Source organism: Apus apus, chromosome 1 (assembly GCF_020740795.1).
Source record: "Apus apus isolate bApuApu2 chromosome 1, bApuApu2.pri.cur, whole genome shotgun sequence".
NCBI classification, from domain to species: Eukaryota; Metazoa; Chordata; class Aves; order Apodiformes; family Apodidae; genus Apus; species Apus apus.
This window is the reverse complement of record NC_067282.1, coordinates 159,499,086-159,511,282: the sequence shown is the minus strand read 5'-3', so window position 1 is coordinate 159,511,282 and position 12,197 is coordinate 159,499,086. Positions and strand designations below refer to the sequence as shown.

At 39.5% G+C, this 12,197-nt stretch overlaps 2 protein-coding genes across 7 annotated transcripts in view; one reads left to right on the top strand and one right to left on the bottom strand.

Annotated features, from left to right (window-relative positions):
- Positions 1 to 1,304, top strand: part of PLEKHG7 (pleckstrin homology and RhoGEF domain containing G7) — a 32,753-nt gene extending 31,449 nt beyond the window's left edge. Inside the window, exon 16 of the mRNA XM_051621383.1 lies at positions 1,197 to 1,304. Coding sequence (XP_051477343.1) covers positions 1,197 to 1,304 — 108 coding nt within the window. The remainder of the gene's footprint in view (positions 1 to 1,196) is intronic.
- EEA1 (early endosome antigen 1) overlaps positions 1 to 12,197 on the bottom strand; it is a 253,947-nt gene that overhangs the window by 171,069 nt on the left and 70,681 nt on the right. For 3 of the 6 annotated variants that reach the window (XM_051616319.1, XM_051616348.1, XM_051616346.1), the window contains 2 exons: positions 11,852 to 11,950; positions 3,954 to 10,814 (listed from right to left, as the gene is read on the bottom strand). In XM_051616319.1, coding sequence (XP_051472279.1) covers positions 10,692 to 10,814; positions 11,852 to 11,950 — 222 coding nt within the window. In that variant the 3' untranslated portion in view covers positions 3,954 to 10,691. Of the gene's footprint in view, positions 1 to 3,953; positions 10,815 to 11,851; positions 11,951 to 12,197 lie in introns of those variants that run through there. The other 3 variants (XR_007889189.1, XR_007889190.1, XM_051616329.1) reach the window with 2 other exon arrangements.

Sequence of the window (12,197 nt, the reverse complement as noted above, 5' to 3'; positions counted from 1 at the left end):
AAAAAAACCCTGCAGTTAAAGGTTCTTTTCACTTGGATGTGGTGGCATTACTATGCTGTTTAGTGCCCTGAGCCATAGGAAAAGTAGACTTTCCAGCATCAGTTGAATGAAGTGAATGAACCACCTTATTTCTGCTCCCAAGATGCTCAACCTCAGCATGATCAATATATTTTTTAAGGAAACTTGGCTAGCCAATATGAGGTCAGGGGTTCAGCTGAAGTCATTCTGCAAGGCAGAAAGGAAGATGATCTGGATAAGATTGACAATGGTGAGGACTGTCAGACCTGGGCCTTGGGGTAGCTAAGGTATATCAAAATGGAGACAGCAAACTGAATGAAGCCACACACGCTACATTCCCACTGACTCATCCCAAGCAGAGGGCTGTTACATTAAGACCTGCATCTTGAATCTCCCTCACAAGGCCCCAGCCTCACAAAGCCCCTTTGTATCAAAGCTTAGTGTCTCAACATACATCACAGCAGAAAGAGCAGGGGACTAGGGAAAATGGAAATCCTGAGGTGGGAGAAGCACAGCTAGACCTTAACCTCATACTGCTGCTAACTAATTTGTAATGTCTAATCATAGCAATTCAGAGACAACTCAGCTTCTGTGACCCAGACCATATGGACTAGCTCAGAGAGAAGGAAGTTACATATTTTGAACCCATCTCTCTAGCCACACCCCCTGCCCTCACACCTGGATGACAGCAGATAGAGAGCTGAGTGCTGTCAGCGTGATGCTAGAAACTGAAATTCATGTGGCAGCACATGACAGATCTTGGAGGGGGACAGAACTTGTGATGCTGATAGCATTGGAGCTGTCTTAATCAGAGGAACAGGGAGCCCAAACTGCAGGGACAGCATTAAATTAATAAATATTACGCAAAACTAGGCAAAATAAAAACCTGCAGCAAACTTCACCATTCCAAGCAAACTGAGCATTAAAATCCTACCTTCCAACCAAAAAGGAAACCTTCACTAGACATCCCTGCCCCCAGACACAGACTCCAGTGGCATACAGTGGCCTGAGTATCTGGGAAATAATCAGTTCTAGGATAATTCATGTTCATTTTAGGAACTATGAGTATAGGTATGAAGAAACACCAGATAATACTAAAGGCTCTGAGTGTTTATGTATCTAAATCACTGGAACTTTTTTCAGTTGTCTTGGTTTACAAATTATTTTTCATGTTACAGAAAACATGGATGTCACAGATAGAAACAGCAATCTCCAATTACACCACACAACAAGAAACCAAGAAAAGCACTGCTTTCTGCTTCCCAGCTGAATCCTCTGAAATTTAATAATGGCAGCACCAACAGATCCAGAGAAAGACTATCATGGTGATAAAACTTGTTTCTCCCAGCATGCCTTGTGTTTCTGAAGCTAACAGACTTCTTACCTGACTAGACAGAAGTGATAAGCTTTGATCACAGGATGTAAGAATGAAATGGAGGGGGAAAATGAGCCATGCAGCAAATCTATCACTCTTAGATGGTCCTTACTTCAGCAAGGGGAAGGTTCTTGCCATTGTATGAAGTACTAAAACAGCTTTTTGTTTCCTAGAAAACAGGACAAGGGGAAAAAAACCTACACTGGCAAGGAGAACTTATTCACCAGAAAAATGTAGAAGGGTTATTTCAAGATCAGGCAAACTGTACTAATGAACTTCACAAAATTAAAGATGTATAGCCATAGCTCCCTGTAGTTATGCCTCTCTATCTACTATACTTTAATATCACGTTTTTTGCGTTAACATTGAGCTTGTGGAGGCAAATCAGTAAAAGCATATATTATGCTGACTCTTTAATTTTTAAAATGAGATTATTTCCGTTTCTTTGAGAAAGGTATAATTACATATAACTTTCAGTTAAACTAGAGCTGCTACAGAATATACCAATAGAAAGAACAAAAGTGCAATGATGCTGTGCTTTGTTTGGTTTTTTTTACCTGAAGTTTTCCACCACTTAATTAACAGCAGATCTGTCATTGTTTACACCCATTGTAGCCTTTAGAGTTCAAATTTGCTTCACAAAACTTGAGTGCTCCGTTTGCATGACACCATTTGATACTTCACTGCTATCCCAGATCTTTGGTCCACATAACATGTGTGCCCCTGTTAATGACTTTTTTCCCCTTCTTTTTGAGGTACTGGTAGAGTACCTGCAGAACAGCCTGCAACTGCTTTCCACAACCTTCATGCAGGTTACTACCATGGAGGGAGGGTGCTCCCACCAGGTTAGCCTTGGCTAATTAGCCATAGTCAAGAAAGAAACGGACTTCCCTAAAGCCACTCTTAAGTGAATTGACATGTCACCCCTCCCACTTTCTGTGCCCTATCTGCTAGACTCCTTCAGCAGAAAAGTTAGCCCTTAGAATGTCCCTTCAGCATCAGAAATTACTTCTGCAGGAACCGAACAGAGAAGCCACACAGATGAGGACTGTGTTGGAGAATGCAGGACTGCCTTGCCAGTTGTTTGCATTATTTATGGGGAAGTCAATATTCACTTCATAGTCACCTCTACTCCAGAAATAAAATTAATCATGAGTTCAAATGTTGCCCCTAACCCTGCTCCTCCTCAGCTCCACTCAACAGGTGTACATGTGGTACAGTGGTCCATGTTCTCCACTTGGGCTGGTTCACCCCCACATACAAGCTGTGGTCTGGAGGCTCTCTATATGTATGTATGTACGTACTTACCTGGTTCAGCACCCTTCAGATGCAGCCTAGACTGCTGTGGTGGACATTCCTGCTCTTCCCCTCTATGCCTGTGATGAGGAGGTTTTTGTCACAGCCTGCTGGGAAAGAACAGCCACCCAGCCTCCATGCCAAGTGGCAAATGTGTAAGACAAGAGAGCAGAACTGAGCCGAGGCAGCAGATCTGCTTCAGGACACCACACAAGCTGCAACCACTTAAGCAGAACCTGGCTTACACAGCTGTGCTCCACTTCCCTGATACCAGGCTCAGCTACACACTGTGTCACACCCTTCCCTTTCCACCCCAGTGCCTCAACAGAATCTTGCAATATCTTGAAACCAATGCTCATAAGACAGAAAGGTATGTCAAGCCCAGAAATTCACACCTGACAGAAAAGTTCTGTGCTTTTTATGATGGCAGAAGGAAGGGGGTGTTTCATTCCTCTGCGTATTTTTTGCCAAAATGACCTTAAGCCAGGCCTGTAGTTTACCAGACAAATAAGTAGTCCCAGAGATTCAGTATTTGCTGGAGGCCTGCACATCTCCAAGGAGTACACCCCAGGGGAAGGAAGTAGTCACACAGAGGCTGTCTTTTGATGTAAGCTCAATTGGAGAAAAAGACACCTCAGAAAGCAGTCAAGTCAGAAACTGACTTTCCAACTTAAACTGACCTCTTCTCTCTGTATTTTTCCCACTGTCTACACAGAGCCCCTAAGATCTGCTTCAATAGTTGAACACAGTTTTTTGCAAAGGCCCTCACAATTCAATAGTGGCTTTGTCACAGGGCTGTTCTCACACTTATTCAGCACCTGGCTTCTCTCTGCAACACTGGTCCACCCTGAAAGAGGTTTCAATCTCACAGGCAAGCCCTTAATTAATTAGTCAAAAAAATTAAACAAGTGCTACTTCTGAGTCTTCCAGTAATGCCACTGAATGTGACGTCTGAACACTATCAGTGACAGTGAGATTTTAACTGAATGGGGGATACCCAGCAGTCTTGTGCAGTTATTTGGAATGGAAAAAGTACTGTGAATTTAACTTATGAAAAAACAGATTTGAAAAAAGTCATTATGACTGCCTCCTCAGGAAAGTGAAAGCTTTTGTTGCAGCTCCTCACAAGTCTAATTGGAGTGTTTAGTTTGTACTTAGAAGTGTGGCTTCCCAACAGTTCATTTTTAATATCATATCCCTCATTTCTAAGTAGCTTTGCTGTCTGAAGTGGGGCAAAGCAAATCTGAGTGACAGAACTGGTCTATTAGAAAGGTCTAATTTATTTTTTTATTGTCATTAATCATTCTTTTAACAGGTTAGAAAACAAAAAATGACATTTCAGTAACATTTAATCATAGTTTACACAGAACTGGTTGATGTATGGTGTCATTTTCTCATCCAAATCCACAGCCACCTTCCAAATCGCAGTTTAGGAATTACAGTGCACACTGGACTAAATTATTTCACAACGTAAGGCACAACTACATGATCACAAGTAGTAAACACAAACACTGAAAATAGAACTTTAGAGAACTGAACTTCAGTAAAAAAGAAACAGAACAAAAACACACTCATGCAAAAAAAAAATTCTATCTACACCTACCAAGATGGTATGATCCAGTTTAAAAGAAGTGCAGTACTCTGTAGGTAAAACTTCAACATAAGGCTAGTATCATACATTACCTCTAAATACTGGGTAAGAACTTACAAATTTTTCCATTTATATTTTATACAGCAATAGAGAAATTAAGTTGTATGCGCAACATTCACATCTGCAGTAGGTAATAAACCAATCATTAAAATTCAAAAAGAGGCAAACAAGACAATGTAATTTGTGGCACGCATCCATTACAGACTCACATTCATCAAGTTCACATCTCGAGTACTGAAGGAAAAAAAAAAAAAAGAGAACTAAATTATTGGTGTATTTGCTGAATGAGGTTATCTATAGCCAAATGGCAAAGCTGCATACCAAATTGTTTTTACCCAGAAGACCATGATTATGAAAGCTTGTGGTTATGATTTATTTCCTGTCCAGCAGCTAGAGTTTGCAACTGAAACTACAGACGTTAAAAGAACACAACAGAGTTTACAGTAACTTGAAACTATTGGATACTTTCAAACACATAAAAAAACCCCCAAACAACTAACTTTTTTCCTTTTTGGTAAACTTCTGCAGTTTTGGCATTCACTATAATTTGAACATAACACGACAGTGAGCAAACCTTATAAAACTTACCTAGTGTTTGACTTTCACGCTGAGAGGTAGTTTAAACAAAATCTTACGTAATGACATCAAATGGGGTTTTATGATTTTTTTTTATTATTTTTTTTTTTTCTTAAAAAAAAGTGACAAATCCTATACAAGCAGCATTTTGGACACATTACTATAAAAAGTTCTGGTTAATTGCTAATCCAGCAAGACATTCTTTCATACATCCCTCTTGTACCAGGAATTAAGCTTTAGTGCGATACAGCAGAGTACTTTGCCATAAAGCCAACAGCAGAAGCCTGGACCTGCCAGCACTGGCCTGTTGACATACAACAATGAACACTCTTTCCTAGCCTTCTTTACCCAAAAAAGGCAGGAAATACAGATGAATTTGGTTTTAATTTAGGTCATAAGGGGAGGAAAAATTGGAAAACACGCATACCAGGCTTCTACTTTCATAGTAACGTTAATCCAAAAGGGTTAGCAGGGCTTCAGTTATCTCCAAATGAGCAGATACTCCTTGTATCTACTGCACAGTGCATGCATAGTATGTGGTGAGCTACAGACAAAAGGCAGAGTTTACTATATTAACTAGTACCTAACCTCTACATTGTGTGGTCTGAACTGGCATCTAATTTTCTCTCTAAAGATGCAAACCTCTTTACTCAGTGCCCCTTAAAAAAAGAAAGAAACAAACAAACAAAAAAAAATACCCCAAAACCAGGTATCTGTGGCAGGACTTTACTATTCAATGATTGCTGGTTTTGAAAAGTACACCATTTCATGCTTTTGGAGAGGCTGTGGTTGGACAATAATTTTAAACTTATCCTAGAAGGGATGCTGAGGTCAACACTTAAAAAAATTAAGAATTGGACAACTGGCAAGACCTTTGAAAATGCATTAAATTCACACTTTCTCATTTTATAATCTTCAAATGAAGCTCTACAAAGACAACATACGCATGACTACGTGTATTTTTGTGGTTACATGTGCTCTCAGAAGACAATCATATTTTTGGTACAAAGGAATTATGGGTGAGTTTCTCCTTACACAGGAAGAGGCCAAATGTAATACAGTGGAAAGTCCAGCTGAAGACAAACCTTCTGTCCATTGATTACAGCCAATACATATAATGTCATTCCACTTACTGTAAATTATATTCAGTTAGACATCAAAAAGTGCATGGTGCAGCTAACAGTGTTGTTTCCTAGTCCTTCCAAGCATACAAGAGTGGGAGGCCTGGTACTTGGAGGAGAAATGTATCAGTTTCCATATACTCAAACCATGGTATCATTCTTCTTGGCATAGTTTATATTTTGTTTGAACTTAAGCTCCAGCAGTTCTCTGCCACTGAGTACTGGTCATAAATCTTTTAAGTTTTGCAACAACCATTTGTTCCCATTTTGCATTTAACTGATATTCAACAATCCAGGAAAGTACTTGAATTTTCCAGGTCCTTTCTTTAGGAATGTAACTTCTCTCACATCTAGCATGAGAGACTCAATTGTTCTCACTAATGTAATACAAGCACAGCAAGATTACTTCATGCTTCTGCTCCCAAATCCCTTCTTGCTTCACTAAGAAAGCTTTTCCAGTATGGATTCACAAATAATCCTAATCATTCCAAACCCAACAAAAACAGTTATTTGTTTTTCTTGTGTACCTAGCACTTCACACTCCATGGCAACTTGGTTACTTGACACCTTTGAAAGACAGAGGAAAATACCCACAGTGTACCCTAGAGCCTTGGACTCTTGTGCCAGAGAGCAAAGCCAACTGAAAAACGAGCTCCCTCTAAACTTCTTGCCTCTGCTGGAAGCTGCAGCAGAAAATTCCTTTTGTCTCTTCATTTGCAGACAGCAGCGCTTCCTACTGTGACTCATTAATTTTATCCTCTTTGTTCAACTTTTGCAGAAAGGGGAAGATTACTGGAGGGAAGGAATACATGGGGATAAGAAATAACAGCAAAGCACAGCCAGCTAAGATCACTGACACTGACGTCTGCAACACTACCTGCTTCCAGACACTGCAGGACAAAAATATGAAGTGTGTGTTGCAGACATGAGGCTGGAGCAGAACAGCAGAATTTGGCTTTTTGGAGGCAATAACCAAAATGACTGTAGCTGTTTGACTGGGAAGAGAGGTGATGTCTCCAGGAAGTTAAAGAATGTATCCCCACCCTTAACAAGAAAATCCTCTACACTTTTCCAATGGCCTATGTAGCTTGTCTCAGCCCATGTAGCAGCTGATGTCTCACACTGCACTCCCCCAGCAAAGCTGAAAGTAGATGGAGTGTCTTGCACAGGGGGCAGTTTCAGCAACAAGCCCTACACTTCACTGTCCCATTCCTGATGCCATCGTAATGGCTATTAATCAAAGGCAGCTTGAGGATCCCACAAACCTCCTGGTTCAAGAGCTCATTTTACAATTATTTCCACCTCTTGCTCTATAATGGCCTCTCCCCAGTGAATCAGAGCAATCTGGTTCCCGCCAGAGGCTGTTCAAACACATCACTGTGCATCCTCCAGTTCCAAGGCTCTAGCCTCTTCTGCGATTTTATTAGTTTTTCCCTCTGTTCCCGGGTTTGCAGTCTGAAAAATCAGTCCATTAAATTATTTTGTCTGGATTCCTTTAACTCAGCATGGTAAAAGTTACCAAGCTTTTTACTAGGTTTCCCTATCATTTACATTTTAAAGCAGTGCAACAAAAAACCCACTTTCCTACTGACAACATGCCCATCAAAACAGTCACACTCTGCAAGCAGATTTATTAATACAAAGTTTTTCACCTTTCAGTTTCCCTAATTATGTATCTCATAGGTCATTTTATCAAGCTTGAGCACAACTTCCAACCTGGCGAGAATTACAGGGTCAATTATAACAACAAATATAGACCAGCACTAAGAAACGTAAGAAACAAAAGAAGGATCATAAGATTTACCAATGGAGTCATAAATATACAACAGTTGAAAAGCTGTAGAAAGCCTGACCTATTGCTGAAGACTCAAAGCTCAAGCATTAAAGTTTCTAGCTCACCACTGTTTCTCCAGATTTTAACAATCTCCCTTTCAAAAACTGTGTATTTGAAAAGTACTTCCACCCCCTCAAAAAGTTCATAATACAAACTGATCAGCAAAAAGCAACCTCCAGAAATCAAGCTGGTTTTGCTCCTGAAATTGAGGAGCTTCAGATCAAGGTCTGGATTGGTGGTCAACCAACTGCACTGCTTCAGCAGCCAGCCGAGGAAGACAACTCTGCCTGTCTTTACACCAAAGCATCCCAAAAGGCTCAATTAGGAACAACTCTACTAGAGCTTCTACCACTTCCTCTTTACTGCAGAGCTCTCTCCTCAGCTTTCTCTCACACGTTCCCATTCTAAAGCAAAATGACTAAACACGAGTGTTTTAACCATTTTCCTAGCTCCATCTTCCTCTGCCTCATGCATTCTGCCCTCACGCAGTCACAAGAAGCTTCTCTCTTCCCTCTCAAAATCCCTTCTGCTCCACGTGGTCATCCTTCACCCTGGAAGCAGCACAAGGCTCCATGTGAAACACAACAGGACAGAGCAGCTCTAGGCTGGAAAGCGACTGTCACCTCTTTACCTTTCCCACATTTCTGAAGTCAGGCATCAGACAAAGAAAGGCTTGAAAGCAAACTCTTCAGATTTACTCAATAAATAAGTAAAAAAAAATTCCCAGAGGTAGAGATTCTGTTAATATTTTCTATTCAAAAGATTCTTATGCCAAACAGTTACAATGACAAAGAGAAACAGCAAGTCCAGAGGCTTTGTGCATACAGAATCACTGCAGCAATTGTTTCTTTTGAACAAGCAACTCTCAAGTCCAAAATAGAAAAGCAGGCCAGAATTTCCCATAAACCATGGCTGTACCCCAAACACTTTAACAGTGAGGAGAAGCAGTTACATTATTCAGCTGACTTTTGGGAAATTAAACTCTTATTTTAAGAAAACTTGAGGAAGACTCCTGGAGGCTGCAATGTAGAACTAGACAGGTAAGCTAAAATGGGATAAAAACATACAGACCACTTCTTCTGGAGAAGAGGGATTAAGAAGTATTTTCACTTGAGAGTTAATTAGGACTAGATATTTTTCATAAAAAATACTCTCCTTCATTCACATATAGAGCTGTTGATAGATAAAGGCAAACGAACCTGCCTGCTAAGCCTCCATCACTGACAGAATTCGATTCCTTACCTCAGGCAAGAAGTAGAGGAATTCAGGACAGTAGAGGAATTCTCTGAACAGCTGGCAAAAATTTGTAAGACACAGAAGGGCTTGGAGTGTGGGGAATTTATTACAGTGTTTAAAACAAAGGGTCCTTAAATATAGAAAGGCATAACCCTCACTCAGAAGAAATAACCTTAATGGTTTCGAAATACCAGACAAAAAGGGAAGAAAAGCTAGGGACAGGCTGGGAAGAATAAACAGGTGTAAGTAAAATTAGAACAAAAAAGAAGTTTGAAGCCTACAGGAACTCTGCAAGAAACCTCTGCTGCAAGTACAGCAAAGAAAATATTAATCGATATCTAAAGACATATATACTGGCCTCTTTTTAGAGCTGTTTCACTTATAAGTAAGCCACTGGCAGGAGATTCACACCACCATTCTGAGCAAACCTAATCATACAAATATCACAATATTTAAGACCCTCCAGTAATGGGGATCAGATGAAGTAATGGAAAACTGAGGCTTGTTAGGTGTAGCAGTTCAGCTTCTTCCAGCAAAAGCTGAGGGAAGGGACAAAAGAAAAGGTCAGATAAACTGCAGAAGTCTCAAAAAATACTTTTTCTTAGTAGAATACCCAGCATGAAAGGTCTGGATGTCCCTTAAACCACAAGGACCTCTCAGGGCTTTCAGGGTATGGGCAGGGGGAGAGACGCACTACAGGCTATTACCAGTATTGTTTGTTTCTTTTCAAAATCCACATATAACCGTTTCTGGAGTATTAAAATCCATCAACCGAATACATAAAAGTGAAATTGATCAATACAGAAGGGAATACTGTAACGTATCTTGTAATATTCCTATAACGCCAGCTGAACTTTGTCTCATCGTTCGTTCACACACACTCTCTCAGTTACACACACACACAAACTATGAAGTACAGCACATGTAAAGATGTTCCAGTATCCAAGCACTGTAGCTGGCTAAGGACTTGGGTGATGATACTACAAGTTCTAAGTGGGCAAATAAAACCGAGTTGGAGTCAAGTCCAGCCGTTACCCTCACTGTGGAGTCTGAGCTTCAGAGAGAAAACTCCAAAAAACAGATAGATAGAAAGAAAACAAAATCACAAGAGGTTATAAAGAACATCAGATATGCAATCAAACACAACAGTTAGTTACGCTTTCATAGCAACGTTTCATACATAAAATCCTCATAAGTTTTTGCATCTTCCTTTTTCTTTGAAGGAAACAAGAATAAACTGCATATCACATAAATGTGTTTTTCTTGAACAAAAAAATAAAAGATAAAAAAATACATTGTTACTCCTCTGTTTAAACTTTATTTACAAATAACTGGGCATTTCTAAACTAGACATAGAAGCTCTTCCCAGGATACATGGCAATAAGCTATGGATGATCTGAGCCCATGTCTCACAAAAAATACAATAGTTTTACTTGGTATCAATAAACATTTTAAAATATACTAAATTTTGCCAAGTGTTACAATCATTGTCCAAAGTGAATAGTAGTCTGAGTGCTGAATGAAGTGCATCAACAGAAATTATAAATTTTAGTGTAACATTTCTTTGTCACTCACAATAGCCAGTTATCCTTGCAAGTCATTAAAGCAAGTATCACAGACTCGGACAGGCTTCTTAGAAGAAGGAGTTAAGGCATTCTTAGCTGAGCACTCGGCACAAAAGATATTTCCACACTGTCTACAGTGATGCTGTGAAAGAGAAGAAACATACGTGCTGAACTTCAAATTACAGGGCATCAATCATCGATACATATCACTCTTATGTTGCGTCAATTCTCACGTTTCAGAAGTTAGGTTGAATTTTTAAATAGTAGTTGCATAGCACGCAGAAGAGCACAGGAATAAATCTTTTCTAAAAGGCATAGGGAGAAAATATTCAGAAGCGCTTCACTGAGTTGGAAGGCTATACCAGTTTTGAATATGAACTGGCTGAAGTTCATTATCTTCTTGAACTTGTTCTGGTCACATGAAACATGTTGTTCTTACATGTAACTACCTGCTTTCACATAGAGAAGTATCCTTGAATCAAAAGAACCAGAAGCCTTTGTCCAAAGATTATCCATAAAACATAACAAATAATGCAAGACAGGGAGAACCGCCTAACAACAAGTCAGGAAGCACTGCAAAATGAACCTCATTAGTATCCTTCATCCCAAATCACTTGTTGGAGGGATGGTAATCTCTGGATAAAGGGCAGACCCTGCAAATTGAGGGATGCTAACCTCTTAAGCTGACCACACCTGGTTTTATAAAGAAGGTCTGACTACAGACCTAAAACACATCCAGTTATTTCTTCTGTTCTGTGTCTAGTTAGTGCTTAGAAATAGTCACAAAGCACCAGATCACACTGATGCCTCATATTTTCACATATATATAATTTCAACAAATTTACCTTTGTTTCATACCTGTAGGTCCAGTTCAATCTGGTTATAAGTATGTTTCCTGTAAATACTCTTATAACAGTGTAATTTTGCTTACCCACTTAGAGCATTGAACTATTTTAATACTGTTTATAAACTGATGCAGTTAAAATGGCAAAAGGATCATGAATAAAGTAAGCTCCATTAACTTTATTTTTTATATATAAGGCACTGGAAGCAATAACTGTATTCTGAGATGTCCTGAGTATCACAATACTATTAAGGTGACTTTCTGAAGTTTATATTCCATCTAAGTTTGAAAGCAACAGAACAAGTTCCAACAGACACACTGTAAAACACACCTACCCTTCTCACTGTCACCGAAAAGCCTTTTCCACAGGCCATACAATTCTGTACCTCATTGTCTTCTGCCCACTTCCTGTTGAGAGCTTGGGTGTGTTTGATCTACATTGAAGATACAAAAAAAGCAGGTTTGGGTTTTCTTTAATGCACATCTAATTCCTACTAATTTCCTCTATTTTCACTGCACACACTACCCAGTGTAGTATAAAAGTACCAATTCTGCCATGACACTGAGAGTTTATATTTTTTCAGAGAGAAAATCTTCCAACTTTCAAAACTATGATCAGATTTAAGAACCCACAGGTAGCAACATGGCCCTTGTAAACCACAAGCATACCATCTTAATCTG